Below are 24,171 nucleotides of genomic sequence, written 5' to 3' on the forward strand. Positions count from 1 at the left end.
TAATATTTTATGACCTATACAAATTTGGACAATAAATTATAGCAGTTATATGGTAGTCTGCTCATATGTAAGCAGCTCTTAATATGTATATGTTTATTGGACTGGATTTCTATCAGAAAACATGAGGCAAATAAACCCAGATGAAACAATGAGCTCACAAATGAATATTGTGTTAGAAATTACAATTTATGTTAAGCCAAAACACAAGACAAAAATGAATTAATGTGGAAAGGTAACTCATGTGACCTCCAATCACTAATGACCCTATCAACGGTGTGACTATATGTGGACTCCCCAACAGTACAAGCTAGTGTGAAAACTAATGCTACTTTCCAGCTGGGACTCATCAATACATAGTGCAAACATTTACATGTAAAAGTAACAATGCATAGTGCAGACCTTTCCTCAGTAATATCAATACACAGTACAGACCTTTACATACAATAGTATCAATAGCATAGTACAGACCTTTCCTTAGTAATATCAATACACAGTACAGACCTTTACATACAATAGTATCAATACACAGTACAGACCTTTAGATACAATAGTATCAATACACAGTACAGACCTAAACATACAATAGTATCAATACATAGCACAGACCTTTACATGAAAGAGTTTACCACATATATTGATGGATGGTGTAAAAATCAACAAGACTGACTTAGAACCCCTAAGAGGTATTAGAGATGATGTAATTTCTATCAGCAAAAGCAAAAAAACTGGTAAACAATCATAGCCACCTAGCAGTGGTCAAGGGAGGTAAAAGCAAAGGTTGGTAAGAATTTCTTCCCTTTGCCTTTGACAATTTTGTTTTTGCTTCTCTTCTTGTGATTGCTAGATTGGATAGCTAACAGAACATCTTTCTAATGTTAATGCAATCAGGTAATGTATTCAAAAGAGAAACTGAGATCTTTGAGGCTGATTTACTCTAAACTGGTAGGCCAATAGTGCTCATAATTTACAGATCAATAAAATCAACATTACTGATTGGTTCCCGCTTTACATTACACTAGATTATCTCTGTAAGGGATTGCGTGAAGCCATGTGTTGGGAAGAAGTAATTTATAGCAATGAATCATCTTTACCTCTTGCTAACTTCTGAAGATGTTTCATGCATTTTTCCAGCCACTTGCTTTGGACATCTGGGATCTCTTTCTTGCATTCAAGACACCTGAAAGTTTATGCTTCCATTTTTAAATTCTGACAGAAGTAAAGTCGATATATGTTTTCATAATAAAAATAAATCCTAACATTTGCTGACCCAAACTGTTTTTTTAAGTGGGTTAATAGGTATTTATTTCCTTTGAGTTTAGGATCTTTAGAAATAAGCATTACTCTACAGATTTTATTAGTCCAAGTTTAAATTTTTTAAAAATTCCAATACCAAGTTTGACTGACATAGAATCAAATTTTATAGTCAGGCCCCACAATACAATCCAAATATGTGAATCCAACTTTCTTGTATTCTTGACATATTTCTGTAAAATTATTTTATTGTTAAATGTCAGCTAATAACATACTGGTTAGGTAAGGTAATTTAAGCATTTATTGCAACTTCTGACATGCATGAAATGTTTTTGAAACACAAATAAATTTCTTACAAAACCATCCATGTAGTTGTATTGATGACCAGAGCATGAGAGCTGGAGCCTGCAGAAGCAATATGTCTCAATGCATGACTTCCTGGGGAGCTATTGCCACAACCCTGTTACAGATAACAGAAAATGATCATTAGAGTGAAATATATTCTTCAATAATAATTACCCATTCACAGTTATGTTAGGAATTTATCCACAATCTCACAAATCCCTCCCCCCCAAGTTAAAACAAAATGTCAGTCATGTCTTTGGCTCATTTTACCATCAGAAGTGATAAAAAAATAACCTTATTTCTAAGGTAAGTTCAAACAAGAATTTTGATAGAGGGACTAGTGCCCAAACACAATAAACTGTCAATTACTACTGAAGACAATGTTTACCATAAGCTGCACTTCAAAGGCAAGATTGGGTTCTGTTGATGCCTAAAGATAGTCCAAAGAAGAAAGTTGAAGGACTGATTCCCAATGAATGGGAACCTGTTCTTGAAAATCAACGCAAGATTAATCACAAGTGAAACCAAACCACTCTGGTCCAAATGACCATAGTCTGGAACAAGCAATGAGGTGTATTACCTCAATGTATCAGACAGCTAAAATAGCTAGAACCAATTTTGGTACCAGAGAGGGGTCAATGCAGCTACAGGCAGTGGAATGAAGGGTGTCTTGCAGCCACATAAGAACCCATGTGAAAGTTCACATGATGTCTGTGTCTGAAATCATAGAACAGTACCTCTGAACTGCAATGGGAGCTAACTAGAGCCCTATCAAGAAGCAAGTTATTTCTGGTACTGAAGCTTTTAACTACAGATCTGTTTCTGATCCCAACACTATTAGAAAACTCTCCATTTATCTTCACAGGTTTTCAGTGTGCTAGGTCTTTTTGCCTGACAAAGTGTGTTCACCTCTAGTTCTAAGAAGAATTTCTTTCTGAGAGTTTGCTTGATGGGAGCCAGACAGATTCAGCATCTCCTGGATTGGATAGAAAAACTGTATTCACAACTGCCTGACCTGGTGAGGAGAAAACAGGATCTTCTGGGAATCTCTGAATGTAAACTTCAATAGCCAAGTGATCCATGACTTTCCTTGCTTCAGGGGAGCTATTAGGATTTGATGGCATTCAAATTCAACACATAATTTATTTCCCTAGAATACAAAGTGAAAATGAAATTATTGCAGACACAAGTCCTAATAATTAAAAGTTCTAAAATCTTTAGCAGATATCCAAACTGAGTCCAATGCTGAAGTGTTGATGTGTCTATGATGCCCTGTATAATGCTGATTTGCCAAATCTTTCATTGAAACGCTGTTATATAATTCCAGTTTGAATTCACTATAAATCCCAGTGAATGTATATGTCCAAGAATAATATTTTTTTATATTTCCTGAGAAAAGAAAATCACTAACTTAAATAATTTGTAGAAAAAATTCCAGCCCAAATGAACACTGAGCACAATAATAATACAAACTGATTCTGCTAAAACCTTAAGCATGAATGAATATTTTTTCCAGTAACAAGATTATATAGTTTTCTAATTTACCTCAGGTCACAATTAGCATTTTTTATTTAAAAAAACAAAAAACACTACCTAATTGAAAATAACCTTCTAGAAAGTTTTTAATGTTTTGCAAAATAAAATGTTAGTTGCTATTAGAAAGTCTGTTAATAAAATTATAATATATAATTTAGATAATCTCAGGTACACCAGGCAAATTGTTGGAGAATCCTAATAAGCTAGACCCAGATCCAAATACACATATTTACTTCTATTATTAATGATCCTGATATTAATGGCACAAACACAGACAATATGCTAGCTATGTTTTAGTTGTTTACAGAATAAAATATTTAAAAAAATTAAAAAATTAAAAAAATACTTCTGGTCAAGTAGAAAAGAAACTTGATTTTGGACAAAGTCCAACATACAATGTTACATTACAATAAGATACAATGAAATTTTAAAAAAATAGTAAAAGCAACAAACAAAACAATGCTATTTAAGTATACATAAAAATAGATCTATGAATGTGAAAGCTATTACCATGTCTACTTCAATTAACATGTCTAATTTCATTGAAAAAGATGTTTTTTGCTGCATTTTTATTATGTTGATCTAGTATCATTTACTATTTTACTAAACAAACGGAACACAGTAGCATATTTTTATTACTAAATATGTACCAAAGGCTCAACTAAATCCTAAAATAAAACAATGAATCAATCGCACTTTCTCAAAACTTGTTTTAGACAGTTCCATCCAATGCAACACTTTGTCACATGTGGAGATAATCCACCTGGTTTAAATTGGCTTAAGGGTACATATTTTCTGTTCAGTCTGAGAAAACATCTGTATTCATTTTCACTTCACTGAGCAATCACCTGAACTGTGACAGAAAAATCAGGGGCTGTCAATTATCAACACATGGAGCTAGTTCCTTTAAATGAGACAGCATCTTACCATGATGTACAATACAAATATCAATAAGTACTGCGTTGTTGTGATTGCACTATGGGGCACAAAGCCATGTACAGAGTTTCTGTATCAGATTCTGGTTGACAAACTGCAAGAGGAATCTTCAGGTTCACAACAGTAGGAAATATTACTTCAAGTTTCCATCTCTTTGGATACTGTGTTAGTGACAGAGTGATAGCTGAGAAAGTGAAACTAAAATTTGACAGAACTCTTTACATATGGAGAAAACATCAGGTTTGTTTTGACAAAAGCTTGGTGTGCTACCATTTTTGGGGGAACATAATCTCTAAATGTTAATCCCTTCACCATTTTACAGTAATCTTTAAGACCACTAGAAAAACTAAATGAAATCTTAATTGCAAAACTAAAACTAAACATATTTTCTTGAACATACATGATGTTGACCACTATTTTGAATCAATATGACCATCCATTCAAGGAGAGTAATGACACCAAAATTTTCAGGGCAGCCATACAGGATGTACAACTGATACCTTTTTTCATTTAAGACCAACCCTATGTTGATTGAAAAATCCATTTGGGAGAGGAATAAAAAACAATATCTTTAAAATGGACACCACAGTGGCCATACTGAGTGTCAATCTTATCATTTTAATTTAGCACTAACTAGACACAATAAGAACTCTTCTGATGAAAACCTTGTGGCAAAATGTCTAATATGATTTTCAAGATGGCAACCATGGTAGCCATATTGGATGGCAGAACATCACCATTTTAATTTAGAATCAACAAAATATGACAAGAAGTCTGCCAATGAAAACCCCACATTGATATGACACTGCATTTTGGAGGAGCAACAACAACAAGATTTTCAAGACATCAGATGTATAACATTTCCATTTGGAATCAACCATACATCATAAGATGTCTTTCAGTAAAAGCACAATGTTGATATGACCAGGCATCTACACTAAGTAGTGATAATAAGATTTTCCACATTATCATTCTGGTGGCCATACTGGAGGTCAGGCTTACACCAATCTCGTTTATGACCAACTAGAAATCATAAGAAGTCTTTGAGTGAAATTCAGATACCGCTGTTATCATTTATTTAGGAGAATTATTGCCACTATAATTCAAATAAACCAAAGGGGACTTTGGGGGAAAATGGACAATCCAAAGTCTCAATGAATTCTGCCAAGTAGAAACAGCAGATTCATATATACCTTTTTCAGGAAGTCAAATCTGGGGTTTTCCACGCCAATATTTAATGCATGCACAATCAACGTAGGGCAACTTTTAAGTGATTGTCATGAACACAGTATTTTTGTGAAGAAAGGTTCAAACAAATTTTTAAATGTTTGACATCTGTACTTAGGGTCACATTAGTTAACTTGTTTATTTTTGGATTATTCATTACCATGCAGTCATAAGGGGTGGGGTGTGGGGTGGGGGTGGAGTTTAGATGAGAGTCACGATGCAGTAACATAAAGCAATAGATACTCATTTATTGTTAAAAATACTTGATGAAAATGTACATTTCAACTCTTATACTTGTGTGCTGGCATATTATTGTTTACTGCTATCTGTGGCGATCTATGATGACAAATGTTCTATTCATGTAAGAAGTGTAGGTCACTCGCATTGCCTTATGTCAAATGCACATGACCGTACCAGATGTGGCTATGTGATAGGTTTGGCCAGCTAAAAATTGTATCTGAAAATGATATATACTGCAATTACTTCACTAGGTTATACTAATTCGGTATCATTTTTATAGAAATTACCTGATATCCACTCGACTAGGTCATAATAATTTAGTATCATTTTGTAGTAATTACCTGATATCCATTCCATTAGGTCATACAAATTTAGCATCATTTTGTAGTAATTACAGATATCCACTCCACTAGGTTATAATAACTTAGTATCAATTTATCATGATTACCTGATATCCACTACATTAGGTTATAATAGTTTAGCATCATTTTTCAGTACATGTAATTACCTGCAATCCACACTGCAGACAGACATATATGGTGGTGGTCTCTGACATAAAAAGCAAATTGTCAGACCCAGTGTCCTCATTTGTGATGTCATTACAGACCAGGCCAGTCTTCAAGGAGCTTAATACTTCATTGGCACATCCCTGTAATAGCAAAAGAAAGTGTATCTGATTTGTACACTGCAAAAGCATTTACACAACTATGCAATTGGGGGTAACCATTCCAATTTCAATCAATTAGCGCTGTGGATGATGTAAAGTAAACTGTCAAACAATGCTACCAAAAACTTTGGCTAAAAGAATGAAATTTCACTTGCTCAAAAAATGAATTATAACTGCCCAGGCTAGCATATTGTACTCCCCAATGCATGGAACTTTATGTATACTGTACAATTTGCCTTTCGAAAGACTTCAGACACATGAATTCAGATACTGGCTCGATAATTAAACCCTTCAGAGCTGAGTTGATGCCTTCTATATGGAGCCACCAATCAAAATAAGCATTGTTAATGCTTTCTACATGCAGCTACCAATCAAAATAAGCAGGGTTAATGCCATGTAAGTTAAGTTTACCATTCAACATAGGGAAAAACATGTGTTACCAAGAAAGAAAGTTGGTACTCTGTGGTCTTAAATACTGAATAAGACTTTAATGTTTATACATGGAAACAGCTTAGTTTAATTTAGTGAATGTGAATGTTTACAAAATCAATAACTGTGTCATCCAATCAGAAGATGGCTAAGTGACTCTGGAACAACCCATTCCAATTAAGTGATATATATCTATGTCTCCGCTTAAGCACACAGTTTAACACATATTTTATGTTAATTCTTTTCTCAACGTATGATTGTATTTGGTGCTGAATTTGGCACTGCTACAAAAAAGGCTGAAGATCATGAGAATTACCTGTACTGCTCATTCAAAACTATTACATATCAGACTGATATTGCTTACAAAAAGTACATAGTGCAGTCCTGCTGCATTATTCTTTCATCGTGTACATATTCCATGCAGCAAAGATCCTAACTGAATCGTATCATAATAACAGGTAAACAACATAAAGAAAACAAATGTTACAAATATATGCTGAGTGAGTACTACACATTATTAACCAGAATTTGGCCAGTCCTATTTCTGCCTTAGAAGATCAGCTGTACAGCTAGCAGCCTACAATTCAGGTAACATGATTTCTCCATTGACTGAAAGGAAAGATCTAAGAAATGAAAGAAATGACTGGAATGCTTCAACACTTGAAATGTAGTTTCTGGAGGTGTGCAACTAATTTTAATTATGTAATACTTAACTGTTGCTACTGCACAACTAGTACTTTTCCAGGTGGCAAATACCCTACCCAAATGATGAAAATGTTGTCCTCCCATTACAGTGAACCAGAAGCTTTCAGAACACTGTACCACCCCTGCCTGAGAATCCTACACATACTAAGCATGCATTATGGTGTCTTTTTATTATTTTGAGGGAGCAGCCTAACTGAGTAGGAAACATCAGTGCAGGATGAAAAGAGGAAATCAGGCAATAGCAGCAGGCAAATTTTATACCATTAAAGTCAGTTTTATCCACCAAAAACTACATTTTAATATCGGTAATAACATAACTGTTGTTATTGCATAGCTGAATTTGTCAGCTTTGAAGGGGAATGATGATCCCACAACTGATGAATAAAAAACAAACAAAGGAATACACACCCTCACAGAAGAGCAGGAAACTACTTCATGATGGAATCCACATGAGCCACTTTTTGAGTAATGGCATCTGAGCCCAGATGAAAATACCTAAACTTTAGTGAGCTAACAAGCAGAGGCAAAAGAAGGGAAAAATAAGGTGACAGTGCCAAAATGCACCTTTCATCATATCTTCCAAAGATGAATGAATTACACTGGCCCATCAGGCATCCTCATGAGTTTTATCAGTAATTTAAAAATGAAAGGGAGATTCAAATTAATAAGGGACTTTTAAGCTCAAATGATAATTAATGTAATCTAGTACAGAGAAAGGATTTAAGCTGAAACATCAGCTGAACCTTTAATAGAGGAGGAATAGATGCTTCCTTCTCCCTTTAGAGGCTGCCTAATAAAACCATAAGGCCTTAACTGGATATAAGAGTCTATCCTGGTCATCCATCATGCAGATGTGGCACAGGATCTGAATCAAGAGTGGTGCAACTGAAGGAAGCTGGTGTTTTCCTAAATGACCTGGTTGGCAAATAAAAGAAACTGACATAAAATACCCAATGAACTTGACACATCCCTTCTCTATGGATAGGGCATGAATCTTGCCCATTTGTCTCGAAAACACTAAGGTGCCAAGCATGATCAGGATAAGGTTCTCAAAGGAAGCTTCACCCAAACGTACATATGGGAGAAGTGGTATTTAAAAACCACAAGACATAAGAGAGATTCCATTTAGGCAAGACAGTGGTCTTTGCCATTCAAAATACCTGATAAGGTCTTTACTATTAGGGGAGAATCTGTCCTGCTGGCAGGGAATTTTGAAAACTATAGAGTGTTGAAAGGGATGCTCGATAGCCCATAAAAGTAGAAACTGAGCATTGTTTTCTACTAACCCAATCACAAAAAATTCTCCATATGGCATCACACACCTTAGATGTTGACATTCTACTGTACATGCACTTGGCAACTCTGATTGACAACTTTTCTTTGCAGAGAGATTGTCTGAGATGAGCCAAGCACAAAGGTGGAGAACCTGTGGACTGTTGTGTAGTAGAGACACCATGTTAAGAGAAGAGATCATTCCTCTGAGGTAAGGTCCCTGGATGGTCAACCAACAGATCAAGAAGATCACTGAACCATGATTGCTAATGCCACAGAGGGGCTATCAGAATGACCTAAGCCATGGAGTGCCTGACCTGTGTAGGTCATGTAGGACCTGTGGGATCATCCTGAAGGGTTGGAAGGAGTAAGTGAACAGACAATCACACTTCAGGCAGAAAGCATCTAATGCCTGGACCCTCTGGTCTGGGAATGGTGAAATGTGAAAACGGAACTTGTTGTTCAGCTACCTGGTGAACAAGTCCACCATAAGAAGTTCATTAAAGTAGCAACAAGGAGTCTGCTACAGATTTGTGGAATGATCATTCTGTAAAAACTGTCTTCCCTTTCCTTGACAGATGGTCTGCCAAACTGTTCTTCTTGCCAAAATTATAGCAGTCTCAGAGGAATATTCCTCTGGAATTTGCCAGGTGATGGAGGTTACAAACCTTCATGCAGTGAGAAGGTGCATGCTTGCCTCATCAACTATAGTATACTACCACTGACACATGGAAGGAGACCATCCTTAGCAACCTCTTATTTGGTGGACACATCCCTAAAGGCCTAAGAGTACTGCCCTCATTTCCAAAATTGTTGGTAAATTCTTCCTGAGACCATGGACCATGAAGAATGAGTCACTCTGCCTCTGAATAAGCATCTTGCCCTGAATTTGATGCACTTGTGAACAGGTAAGAGTGGGGTTTGACAAGTGCATGGGGACTTGAGCCAGAAACCAGTCCCAATTTGTCCACCAATTCAGATGAGGGTGGGAATCCCAATCGAGAAGAAAACTGAACATTTAAGAGGTTCATGTGCAGTTTCAAAGCAGGGAAAAGGAGCAACTGTGGAGTACACAAGTGTAGTCTGCCTAAGTCAACTGCAGAGTTCAAAGTCCTCCTCAGGCAAAGAAAAAGACAAGTTTACAATGCAGTTTTTACTTTCAGTATCTCGCAAGACACTTACTAACACTCTCTTGGTGAGACAATTCATCCCCACACAGACAAAATCTCAAGATGGATTTAGCTCTGATTTCTCTAAATTTGATAAAAGACCCAGCCTGGTCACTATGGAACAAAAGGGAGACGTGTCCAGTGTGATGGACTCTGGATGGCCACATTGGACCAACCAATCTGTCAAAATATTTGAGGATTGGGATACTTAATGATCTAAAATTGGCTGATGCTACTCCCATGACACTGGTAAAAGCTCATAGCGCAAAGGCTGAGCTCAAAATTGCAAGACCTCCCATTTTAAGCAAAACTTAGTCTTGATGGGCCTCTCAAATCCTAGGCAACTACAGATAGGATGACCACGGATAGTCCTTAAAAAGGTCTTAATGTGCTATAGTAAAACCTTCAATGTACCCAGAGAAATATCCCTACAAAGGTGGAGAAACTCCACCAATAAGGCCATGGACAAGGACAATGCATTCCTATAAGTTTTTGCCACTGCTTTCAGCAAACAATGGAAAGCCAATGGCGACAGCGATTCCTACTTCAACAGGTTGAATGAAGTTGCTGTTCCAAGGATCTAGTGTTTTCATTGCAAGGCAAACTCAAGTCCCCATAGAAATACCCACTTAAGACACTTCAGGTGGGAGGTTTATGAGCCAAGAAGGGTAAAATCTTTGTTGCCATTGTTAGGTATATTAACTTTGCTTTGTCTGTTAGTTAGCTTTATTTTATTTTATTGCATTACAAACTATTATATTGTAACATTGTATGTTGCACTTAACCTTGTCCAAAATTGAGTTCATTTCTACTTGACACAATCTGACTTTTTTATTTTAATCATTGTAAACAACGAATACATAGCTTAATTATTTTCCATATATATGGGGTTTTAATAAGCATTATTATTAATAAAAGAAGTAAATATGTTTATTTTGGTCAAGGATTTGGAATTTCCTAAGTGAAATATACATTATCAGGATTACTGTTTTCTAAACATCAGGATCATTCTATAAAGTTATTTCCATTAGGTAAATTTTTTAATAGAAAATGCTAATTGTGACATGAGGTCAAGTATAAAACTATATATAATTGTTTAACTGAGAGGATTTTATCGTTCATGTTTTAACATCTGGCACTTTCAAGTTGTATTATGTTGTGTACAGTTGGGATGGATTTTATTTCTTCAAATTATTGAATTCAAGTGATTATTTTCTCTGGAAATACAAAAGTACTCTGATTAAATTCTTGGATAGAGACATTCACTGGAATTTATAGTGTATTCAAACATGGAATTATATTTCTGTGATATAACAAAAGACTGTTGGCACATCAACACACTAGGAGTTATAACAGACAGATCATTGCCATCAGTTTTTGGATTTACTCTGGACTAATGCTGAGTTTTATTCAGGACTTTAAATTATTAGGACTTGTGTCTGTAATTTATGGATTATTTTGGGATTTAATTTGCAATAACATAAGTTCTTTTCTAACATTTGTACTTTGAATTAAACAGAAATAAATTATTTGTTAAATTTTATAAATCTTTCCCTCTTTTCTGTTACTTATTTTAAGAGCATAGACTTGTAACACTATAATCAACTATCAAGGGTCACAACATTAACAGGAATGACAGACCACACCTATGTTGTTGAGCAAAAGCTTGCCCTTGCTAAACCTTTGAGAGAGCTCCTTGATTGTAACCAAGTAACAAATGAGCAAAAGACCTGGTCAAGAGTTAGCCACCTCCAGTACCTCTTTAACCAAACAGTGAGAAGAGGCAGGGGACCTGAAATGGAGGGGGTACCATATTGACCTCTTCTGTGTATAATTTTTGGACAGAAAGAACATCTTTATCCTGCACTCTCAACTATGCCGATAGACTATGTGACCCAGTGTTGCTCTGTTCTGGGTGAGACTTGGGGAGAGGAGAAATTTGAATATGTAACTCCTCCCACAGAAGTTATAGCAATGGCATCTGCTGGTGGTTTAGGGTGATTCATCACCCACCTGGAGCATTCTGTGGTAGAAGGTCTATCCCCCTCCATCTTTTTAGTCCCAAACTCAAAAGACAATATAGATTTATTGCCTGCAAGCATCATCTCACCAATATGCAGCTAGGGAGATTTTCAATCATTACCCTCGGACAGAGGGCCCTACATACCTTTGGGATTTAGAAGGATACAGAGAAAGAGGGATATTCCAATTGGATCCATTGCCCTAATCTGGCATCTATAAACTGTTTCCCATTTTCAAATAGGATGAAAGAGTAGTCTGGAGAGAGGCTGAGTCAATCCCTTTCCCCGTACTATAGGGGCTCCAAGGAAAACTATCCAACACCCAGTACCTTATGTCTAGTGATGGGTACCTGGTGTCCACTGCCAGGTGACTGGTGCTCAGGACCCAGTCACTGCACAAGGCCTTGACAGGTGACTCAGATCTGTAGAAAGGTCCATCCCCAAATCTGACAGATTTAGATTTGAGCCATCCCTTTGTCACTGGGCTTGATTGTGTCATCAAAATATGGCCCTCTGGGACTGACAGGTTGAAAATGAGCTTCTCAGTCCTTACAGATGCAGCCCAATTCACAATCAGCCCCTAATGAGCTATGGGTCAGTATGATAGAGTACTGGTCCCCCCTTGCAATTTCATCAGACATGCTCTCTGCCCTTGTTGGACATGAAAGAGTGATGTTTCTCATGGAGGGGAGGGCATGCCTTGCACTTTATCCTACTGGTAAAGAGAGGGTGCTGCTCCTACCTCTTGGGAGAGTGTGACTTACTCTCTGGCCTCACGGAATAGGGACAGTACTGCTCTTCCCTCTCAAGAGGTTGTGACTCACCCTCCACCTGTTTATAACCTCCCTTGGGAGCTGGACCACTTATCCTCATGGTTTACACAGCCCTCAGTATGTTTTCTTCTCCCGAAGGACTTTAAAACAGTATTTAAGGAGTTTTCTCCTTTTAGGTATTGACAATAATGTAATAACCTCTAGTTTTGCAGTTTTGAATTTGCAACATTCTTTTCCTGTGACCCATTTATAAATTGACACATATTTAAAATTTCACTTAATGCAGCATAACATATGGTATGCATATTATTTTCAGATAAAGTCTAAGCACCAATACAAGTGCATGTACACATGCCATGAGTACCATTCATATTTTCTTTTTCCAATCATTAAAATAAAAAATTCTTACATTAGTCAGACCGGAGTGGTTCAGCTAACAGTAAACTTCGTCTTAAATAAATTCAAAAAGGAAAAGAAACAATGGCAAAAGTAATATATATATATATATATATGGGTCTATAATAGAAATGGAAGAAAGAAGAATAAAAATTAACATCAATACAATTCTTGTGGAATCAAAACATAGGCAAAATTCAAAATTTTTAAAACAAAACATGGGAGATGTTCAGTCATTAATAAGACAAAAGGAACTGCAAGCAAACCGGGACAGTGACAGAATCTCATCAATGAAAGGAGAAAAAAAATGCTGATTGTGTTTTTTTGAAACTTCATCTTAAATGATATCAAAAAGGAAAAGAAACAAAGGGTCTATAATAGAAATGGAAAAAAAATTAACATCAATACAAATGGACCCAGAAATGAGTGCCTTCTCATGGTTTGGCCTGTATACACATGGATAAATAAAAATAAAATGAGTAGTCATTACTTTGCAGGGCATTTGTTATTCATGCATCGATATGTAATGTGTAACTGAACACTTTTATTCAGTATTTAGAATCGGATACACGATAACTCTTTGCCACTGTGAGTGACTAGGTAATCAACTTAAAACACTTCTTGGATTGCTAATTTTAAATTTTGGGTATTTATGATTAAATTAGACAACTTTTTGGGTCAAGTGACAAAAGAATATCAGCTGTAAAAAATAAATTTAGGTGAACTGGGCATTTTTAAAAGGCTTGAGTGACTTGGGGGCTTTCCTTTGGTGATGACCAACAAGGGAAAAAACTCTACTGATGTTAACTAGATAAATATATAATGCATAATTATGCTGATCACTTTTTTATTTTATTTAATTGAGTGTGTGTGTGTGTATATATATATATATATATATATATATATATATATATATATATATATATATATATATATGTAATGTAGGTGAGAGTGTTTGGGAAACTTCTGTGTTGTCTTCGGGTAGTCTTAGGGTCTTTAGACCGCCCGCCCATTACTCCAGATGAAGGGGGGGGGGGGCGCTTTTTTCTATTATATACTGTAAGTGGGAAAAATTAAAACACATCAAAATAGTTTTTCTATAGAATTTGTTCCGATCGTCTAAATGATCCTGAAAATGATGACGTAAAACAATTAAAGACACAAACGTGTTGAAAGATCGGGGGAAACTTACATTAGTCCTACAATGTAAGACGTCGAACCTAATATTTGTTTTTGGGTCGACCTAGAAAAATAAACTTAGGGTAGACATCTTATACTGTACGACATGGAGAAAATGTTGCGATATTGCCTCCATGTTTTGGGGATTTCTATTGTCGTCTGAATTGGTATATACAGAACATTTTGACAGTTGACGAAATTAGGGAGTATGCTTGTTAATTTTTACCTGTATCGATATTCCCTTAACTATTCAGTCTGCTTATTACGTAGTCAATGTGTTCATATCATATTGTGTCCATTTGTTTGTTATCTTTGTACTTAGTTTAATTTACTTTCTTTATTTGTTGACTTTGCAGCAAGTTCACTTGCTTTTATTAATAATGCAGTCCATCTCGGTAAAGTTGAAAGGGTGCATAACAATTATCCGAAATGGTAACGGGTCAGAAAGGACCGGTACGGAAAAGGACCGGGTTAAAAAAGACCTGGTCCAGAAAGGCCAGTAACGGGTCAGAAAGGACCAGGACGTAATACACCCGGCTTCAAAAGGACCGTTTAAAAAATTGAATAATAATAATAATAATAATAATAAGGACAGCTTTTCTACAATACACATATCTATTCACTTCTAAGTCAATGACATTTTTTCATATATTGCTAAAACACTGAGCTGCACAAATTGAAGCACTGGTCAGTGATGATGAACACCAAGAGTAGAATAAAGCACAGATAGCAAACAGCAGCCCTTTAAGGATTACACAGACTGTAGTACCGATATCAGGAAAGAATCGCGATCGCATTGTACTTTTCACACTTCCTTTACTTGTTTTCTATCTCAGATTTATTTAATATGCTAGGAAACTTTGATAATCACAACTAGGACGCGAATACAAGTCTCTACAATCACAACTCTTTTCCATGCCTCCAGTCTCAGCAGAGCTTGATGTGTAATACTATTTTAACAGTTTTTGTAGCGATTACTGAGAAACTTACAACTGAATTAACTCAGGCGATTATCTGTAAACTGCAGGTCTGTGGTACTTGTGCTTCTTTCTTCTCTTCACTCATAACATTTCCCAGTTATATTTTTGGTAGATGAACATCCGGCAAGATGTGAGAAGAAAATACATCTATAAAACATTAAGTGTTGAAAATAACACTTAGCAACGGGCACGATCAAATGAAATTCCATAACTTCTATTTTTAATGTTTTTCCTTTAACTTTGAAAATACAAAACTTAAGAAATCATTCGGTTTTAATAACATGAAACTATTGCTTACGATGTTAGTGATGACATGACATCATGAAGTTATTGTGACACAATATGAACAATGGGCAGTTAAAAATGATAATCGCAAGTTGTGAACCAACGTTGTGGATTACGGGCATGGTTTTGTGGTATGCTCTTCACAACTCGTTTAAATATTATGTAATCTGTGCAAAGGGAGTTACCCTTCTGGACAATAAGAAATAAGTATCGTCGGCTTTTTCCATCGCACGCTAAAAACCGCATATGAAGTAAATAACGGCCAAAAGTTTAACAATTTCAGAAGTATCAATCAAATTACATCCGAGTCTCTGTCAGAGATTCAAGTGGTTATAGTAGAGCATCCGCCTCGGATCCGGTAGGTCGTGGGTTCAATCTCCGGCCGAGCTATACCAAAGACTTACAAAAATGGTACTAACATCTGCCTCGCTTGGCGCTCAGCATTAAGAGGTTAGTGTTAGGACTGGTCGGCCTTGTGTCAGGATAATATGACTGGGTGGGATATCATTCTACATGTCTGCAGCATGATGCCTCAGTGCTAGACATCACTATAAACTGTCACACTGCAGACATCGTAGCGATATGACTGAAAAATTGTTAAAGCTACGTTAAAATCCAAATTTTTCTCTCTCTCTCTCTCTCTCTCTCTCTCTCTCACACACACACACACACTGTCACAGACTCCAAGATATTCGGATCGCATCGAAAAGACACGAGGATATTCTGAATGGAGGAGTGGAGGAAGGGATTCGCAGTGTTGGAATTCGACTCACCTTTTACAAACACTTCAGATCACAGTTAAACTGAGCCATATTACTTTTCTATTCGATTAGATCATTACTTTATGTGTATAGTTTCGAAATTAAATGAAATCTATTAATTTAAAACAAAAATTAAGGAAACTGTAGAATGTAAAATTATATGTTACAAGAACTGATTTTTATGATCAGTGTGAGTGATGACTGATCAGTAATTAGTCTAATGATCTATCAGTTTGGAACATCGAAGACAATCCTGTTATTCATACATCCAATATACGCCTATAGCTGCTTTCATATCAGTCTGATTTAAGCCAGATCTCCACTGTCCTACGTGAAGACAGGGAAGATCTGATTTTACTCAGATTGCTTTGATACCACATGGGATATTTACGAAATTTAGGCTCACGAAGAAGTTGCGAATGCATCAAACGTTTTTGTTTTCATTGGTATTTTATCTGTCAATCGTTACCATTTATTTAATAATAGAAACAGCAGATGTAGTCCGAATAGATTTCAATTTATTTGTTGTTGTTTTGTTTCTTTTTTTGGTGGTTAAGGTGGGGTGTTTCTGACGAACAGTATTTTTGATTTATCTACATCTACATCCGAGGTTTATATTTCTCTCGCATAAATTACCATGTTCTTTGAATAACGCCAGGCACTGATCGTCAGGTATTTTTATCGTTTTTTGTTGTTACAAGATCAACTCCTAACTTCATAAGTCCTGGTATTATTTAAAAGGGATTTCTTCAATTTAGCCATTATAGGAAAGCGGCTACATGCAAGATTTATTTATTCAAAAAAAGACTAAAGAATTTAACAACGTGCAGAAACTACGACCTTGAAAACTGAAGATTTCTCAACCGGAATATTTCAACGAGCATGGGCAATTTTACATTCTGCAAAAACTTATGTTAAAACATTTATTTGATTTACCTAAGCAAGACATCACAACAATGTAATGAGGCCATGTTTTGGAATTATTTTGTTGGAGTACAAACATGTTGTAATTGAACTGTAAACTCAAGCAATTTTTCTCCATGCAGATTTTTTATTTATGAATTTACACAATACCCACACAAGACAGCGAGAACTTGGCAGACAAGTTTAACGATGAGATTCTCTTGTTATTTTCTTTCTAATGCGCGACATTAATTTTCTGGAAAATAGATAAACAAAATGTTCTTGAATTTAAAACTATTTTATTTTAATCAGTTTTGATAAGCTGTATTCTCTCAGAAAAAACAATTTTTTAAAAACAAAATTCAAGTTTTACAAACACTTGATTTTAAATGGAACCCCCACATAATCAAGAATGTGCTAAAAGTGGTAAGAAACATCCATGTCATTTGTGATAACGGACAAAAGCGTAACTAAACTACATTAAACAAGTCAAATAAAAATTGTAAGAAACAGAAAAAGTACAGCTGAAAATAAGACTAATAAACATTAACCATACGAATGGCAAGGAATAAATTAAATGGAAAAAATAAGTTTAACTACAAAACCGAGTTTTGGGTCTACAGCACTTGCACCAGTGGTTCCCAAACTTTCTTGCTTGCAACTCTAAAAAAAAAACTTTTTTTTTAGCCTCACGATCCAGTTTCTACAGTTTGATAAGTTTTACCACTGGTGGGTTCAGAACCACTGATTAACACAGTAGAACCTACTTACTGTGCATTGTCCAAACGCCTGTTGCTGCAAGCCCTTCTTCATGGCAGTGTAATTGATGGCTTTTTTAGCATGTGCACATCCAGAAACTAAAACAGAACATGGGTAAATATTGCTAGACAGAATGGTTTCAACATATATAGTTATACAATGAGCCTGTATATTTTAGGATACATACCTTTAACGACTAAATTATCACGAACGAATTGACTACGTAATTGTACATCCCTCATTCACACAAACATTTTGCTTTGGACGAGTCTATTGGTCATCTATGATCAGATATTTCATTCCCACTCCATGATGCTAGACCACCAATCTTGAAAGACAATGCTTCTTTCTGTTTTAACTTACTTTGGCACATACATGAATTTTAGCTATGACAAGACAGAAATACAATGTTCCCTGTTCTAAGAAATGTGACATATTCTGATTAATGACTGATACACCTAGTGTTTTTTTTTTTTATAATGAAAATTAATCAAATGCACATTGACACTGATTGTGAATAAATCTAGTACCTGCAGTTGCATCATTCTTCTTCCTTTTTAGAATCTTGCACGTACGCTTCTTTCTCATGCGTATATGGGTACTTGCAAATTCTCTTTCATCAAACACTCTCACCGAGAATGTGGCAACGGGTTCAAACAACTGCAAGAGAAGAATAAATAGAAACAACATCCGAGTTACTTCAGATGGTAAAATAAAGTCATCCATCAATGTAAAGATTGTGTGTGCCGCCGTTTCTTGTCAACGTTGTCTATTTACAAAAAAACAAACTAACCGGGAAGTGTGTAATGTCTCGCTAAGTGCACTTCATGCGGGATAAAAGCACTTTTCAGGGAACAGTAATTGTATCCTAACACAATGCCATTGGTATTTCTTTATTTTCATAGAACAACTATAACTGCATGACATCTAGACAACTTTTAAAGCAGTTTAATTTATATGAATTAAATGTTAATCTGTTTGAAGCAAATCAACATAAAGTTTATTGGTTGAACTTGCAAAATGGTTTCATTACCAGGGCAACACGGTGCACAGTAAGCAAAGGCAGGGTGGATCTCCAAGCTATTTCGTACAAGAGGAGACACTGCTTATATAATGCTAGGATGTAAAGTCGGGACTGTAACATGAGTCAAAGATCATGATAAATATAGCTACTATCCACAACTGTCAAGGATCATCCATATGAATAAAGAAAGAAACTCTTAATTTGACGGGGAATCATAGAATAAGTCAAGCACAGGCAATACAAGCATTGTACAAACAGCAAGTCATATAAACAGATAGGCTTTGTATAGTTTTAGAACGCAAAAAGATATGTACTGGACCATAATTCCATGAGCATCAGACCAAAATCTATTTTTGCCATTGACTTCTCTCCATAAGCTCCAAGTGGACTTTATCAAATGGTTGGACAGCCATCGGTTTTAAAATGTATATTTGTATGTTGACGCCCTAGACTTTTAACGGTAAAAGAAAGAGGCACACAAACGTCAAATTACTATATTGAACAGAAACGCAGATGGGGTCCTAAAGATCATCTACACGTCACTGAAAGATATAGAGACTACAAAGCAATGCTGTTTTGAAGTGACGAACACCAGCACAATGCATTTAAGGTTGAAGAAAATGTTTAATGTAACAACAAGTGAAATCCAACATAAAACAAAGTTTCATGCAGCGTTAGTGTTTTAACATATGCCATAATCATTTACGTTAGTGAGGAAGCTAAAACTTTTCTTTTCTTCGATATGAAAATCTTCCGATTTGACTACACCACGTTAAGCCACAGTTTATTCTTTAAAACTGCAAACTAAAAGAGGATAGAGGATGTATTAAAATTGTTTGTTTTCGCTCGTACAAGGACAAAGAAGGGAAGCAAGAACTCACGACCTTCATGGAACATCGATGTAGGCCAGACTGCTCCGATCAACTAACCAAACCACCCCGTCAAGTACATTTAACAATATAACAATACTTGAGTTGGCACGAACCTGGAATATAGCTGGTTCTGGTGTTCCATACCATTCCACATCATCATCATAATTATCTTTTTCATCATCATAATCATCAACATCATCCTCAAAGCAGCAGTGGGAGACAGAGGCCACTGCATCTCTGAGCCTTCCAGGAAAGGCCATCTTGTTAAAACTTTATAAAGACCATTTCCGATGATATAAATGCATCCGACGTATGCGTGTTCTTGATGGTAGCTATGACGTGACGTCATGGAAACAATTACATCAAAGCAATCACGTCACGCCGAAAATAACGTGACCTTTACACATGTATTGTCGATGTCACATGATTCTTAAAGTTTGGTCACTGTGTGTGTGTGTGTGTGCGTGTACGTTAGAGCGCGTGACATTATCCTTCACGGTTTTCAAAAGTTTCACTTGCTCATACTTATGTCAACCGCATGTTGTTCATACTTTGTCAAGCAAACTTTACTGAAACATTTTTCATGTTTTAGTATCCAAAATAAATTTCTGTAGCCAAGAGTGTGATGAAACTACCCTTAAGACCAACAACTATTCTGAATGCTTACACAAAAGTAACACACACCAACTTAAGCATCCATGCCTTGTACTTTAAATAACTCATGTGAACTTGATCCAATTCCAACATCACTGCTTCTTGAGTTCTTATATCCAATATTGCCTTCACTAGCTGATGTTGTTAATACCTCTCTCTCATCAGGGGAATTCCCATCATTTTTCAAAACTGCCATTGTAAAGCCTGAGCTGAAGAAACCAACACTAGACCATAACGATTTAAAGAGCTACCGCCCAGCTTCTAATCTCCCATTCATATAAAAAAATCTTAGAAAAGGTTGTTCTATCCCAGCTTGTATCTTATCTGAATTAAATAGTCTTTTCAGCAATGTACAATCTGCATATCGCCTTTGCCACAGTACTGAAACTACTTTTCTAAAAGTAGTTAATGACATTCTCTCTGCTTTGGATAGCGGAAAGATTACAGTTCTCATCCTCCTTGATTTGTCTGCAGCATTTGACACAATAGACCATGCTATATTACTTCACCATCTCCAGTATGTATTTGGCTTTCATGATACAGCCTTACTGTGGTTCAAGTCCTACTTGGGCAACAGGACAGAAATTGTGTCTGCAAATGGAATACACTCCAGCCCAGTTAATCTATGTTATGGTGTTACACAGGGGTCTGTTCTTGGACCTGTTCTATTCATTCTATACACTCAGCCGCTCTCGTGTCATATATCATTATCCAGTGTCTCACCAATTGTACGCTGATGACACCCAAATATACAAATCTAGCCACATAACTGAAGTTGATGCTACCATCCAAGGTGTAGAGAGGCGCATTTCTGATGTGATATCATGGATGACATGTAACAAGCTGCAGATGAATGATGATAAAGCTGAGGCCATTCTGATCACAACACAAAGACTTTCTCATTCACATCCTTTACCTCAAATATTAAATACCAGTAACACCAACATTAAATTCAAACAATCAGTACGAAACCTAGGTGTTACTCTGGACAGTACTCTCACATTGCACCAACATGTCATGAACATATGCAAGGCTGTTTATCTTGAGCTGAGACGCATCAGCTCCATTCGGAAACGTCTTTCAGTTGATGCCACTAAACCACTTGTGTGTTCATTAGTACTTTCAAGACTGGACTATTGTAACTCAATTATGTCTGGTTTATCTCAATGTCTACTCCAAAAACTTCAAAAAGTTCAAAACACAGCTGCTCGAATCATACTTAGAGTACCACGATCAGAGCACACCTGCCTGCTGCTCTGTACCCTACACTGGGTATCCATTTGATCCAGAATCAAACACAACATTTGTTCTCTGTGCTACGCTTCACTGAAAGACTTGAGACCAACATACCTATCCGACCTCACCCATGTGTATACACCAGCAAGATACTTACGCTCCTCTTCTGACAATCGTATGCTCATTATTCCAACTACGAAAACAAAGTCATATGGGCAGCGTTCTTTTGCATACCAGGACCCAGCAACGTGGAATGAATTGCCCACTGAACTTAGACACAAAGACACAGTGATCAAATTCAAGAGGGCTCTCAAAACTCACTTATTTCGACTGCAAGAACAAACTTTAAGACCTAATAATGTTTCCTACCTTAAATATTATCAGAATGTTTTTTTATGTTTTCTAATTTCATGGTGTTGGTGTTTATAATCATATCATTATATATGATTTTTTATCTTATAGGTGTTGTCTAATGTTGTAAAGCGCTTAGAGCTTCTAAAGATAAGGCGCTATACAATGTCCTCATTATTATTATTATTATTATTATTATTATCATCATTATATTGTATAAATGTAGGAATTCGTAATAAAAAAACTGAAGAGAGAGAGAGAGAGAGTATGAAATATATTGATCCATTGTCTACATCCAAATATGTCGTTTATGTCACCCTGGGTTCAGATCAGTTATTCCCGTCAACAGCGTTGATCTCCTTTCGTACAAGTGCAGTAAGGAATATCTTCGTAACAAACCAAGGGTATATGCTATTTTTATTTACATCTCCGTTTATAGCTTTATTAGATCTTTGCAATTAATTGTTTGTCTGTCGTGAGTTGGTGTTGGGAAGATGTTGCTCAAGCCGAGCAATTAACCTCATAGGACGTCATAATCTATTGAATTCACAAAACTATAGCGTAAAAGGGATTCGTTTCGTAACCTGGGCCATAATTAATTTTTTAAATAAGGAAATCTCGGAAAATGGCCACACATGAATGGTTAACAATTTGAGATAGTAATAATTATGTGTATTAGGCGCTTCATTCATGTTTTTTTCTAAGTGGATTGAAATAACCATTTTCAAATTCGTACTGATAAGTCATGGAATGTGATGAAATAAATGCAATTGTGTGTCTTTAAGTTGATTGGTGACTAAAGAAGTTCTGCCCAGCAAGATCTATCCCCAGGGTTTTCTTTTTATAAAATATTTTACAGAAGGCGCTAAGTTGTTGTTGTTGTTGTTGTTGTAGGGTTTAACGCCATTTTCAGCACACGATAGGCTATACATGGCGGCCAGTATTAATGGTGGAGGAAGAACCCGGGAAATCCCCGGAAAGAACCACCGACCCTCGAGAAGCTACTGGCAAGCTTTCTCACATACCCACATTGGCCGAATCCGAGACCCGAACCTACGCAGACAGAGGTGAGACGGCAGTGATCCGTAACGGAGCGCGCTTTAGTCCACTCGGCCACTCGGGGCCCCGAGAAGGCGCTAAGTAAAATCTGGCTTGATCTGAGAGCATGATTCCAGACTGTAGGTTAGCTGTGTTAAATTAGTCAATGTATGACAATGTATCCGTTTTCTAATCGACGGAAGATAAAATGTCGTTGCCGACAGAATGTATCTTTCGTTTAAAGAAACCCATTACCTATTAATTTGTGGAGTGACTAATTATAGCAAAACATTGCTTTCACTAAATCCGATTGAAAAATAGAATACAACAAATTTTCATTGAATGGTTAGCATCTGTCCAGTGTTTTCTGTTTAACAAAACACACGATATAAATTGGTTATTCAAAGGTGAAAATTAGATTATGATAGATCCAGAATAATCAGAACAATTAGATAAGTGAGTAGAGATCCACACACACACACACACACACACACACATTAAATGACATTACATTCACACCCATACACGTCGGGCAATAAAGTTCGAGTTAGCAATACAAATAAAGATAATATATTTAATTTTAATATAGAATACTATGACTAATCTGTAAAAAAACCACCAGTTTTTAAAACAGAACGGTATTGAGTATTACATATATAACAAGTTAAACAGTTCCAAGGAATATCTGTTGAATTCGTAGCAGTATTTGTTCGAGCTTAAGGTAATAATAATTGCATTTCGTGGATGGTCCGTATATTAAGTATTAAAATTGCTTTTCAGCGATGGTTTGTTCATTAAGAGTGTGTCAGTGATAGGTTTTAGTACATATATAAAATACACAGAAGTCAGATTGTTGATGTTTTGTACAAATTCAAATAATTATGTTTTTAATTATTTGATTCACATACAACCAGTGGTGTAGTGTTAAAGAAAGAAGTGAGAGGACGCAATAAAGAAGTCGGGGTATACAGGTTACTCAGACGGGGTGGGGGTGCACAATGGCGATCGCAAAAATCGTAACACGCAAAAAGGAACGCCATTCCCGCAGCATTACGCCCCTACATACAACCAGCTTAATAATTTTAAACACAGTTATCAACGTAGTTTAAAATTCAACGGTTACTAGAAGTAAAAGCAGCATTTTATTCACAAATTAGGTGCA

At 36.2% G+C, this 24,171-nt stretch overlaps 1 protein-coding gene and 1 long non-coding RNA gene across 2 annotated transcripts; both read right to left on the bottom strand.

Moving 5' to 3' along the window:
- Nucleotides 1-1,630: 1,630 nt before the first annotated feature.
- Nucleotides 1,631-14,536, bottom strand: LOC149805537 (uncharacterized). The gene is made up of 3 exons (XR_016419687.1): nucleotides 14,373-14,536; nucleotides 6,044-6,184; nucleotides 1,631-1,711 (listed from the first exon to the last, which is right to left on the bottom strand). It is a non-coding gene; the product is annotated as an uncharacterized LOC149805537 (long non-coding RNA).
- Nucleotides 14,537-17,810: 3,274 nt separating this feature from the next.
- LOC149805538 (uncharacterized) lies at nucleotides 17,811-19,990 on the bottom strand. Its single transcript, XM_089934331.1, has 3 exons — nucleotides 19,844-19,990; nucleotides 18,365-18,494; nucleotides 17,811-17,932 (listed from the first exon to the last, which is right to left on the bottom strand). Exons 1-3 carry the CDS (start codon nucleotides 19,988-19,990, stop codon nucleotides 17,811-17,813), a joined length of 399 nt encoding a protein of 132 aa, XP_089790457.1.
- Between the last annotated feature and the right edge of the window lie 4,181 nt (nucleotides 19,991-24,171).

This window comes from Sinohyriopsis cumingii, chromosome 2, assembly GCF_028554795.1.
Source record: "Sinohyriopsis cumingii isolate HCF-2022 chromosome 2, ASM2855479v2, whole genome shotgun sequence".
Taxonomy (NCBI): Eukaryota; Metazoa; Mollusca; class Bivalvia; order Unionida; family Unionidae; genus Sinohyriopsis; species Sinohyriopsis cumingii.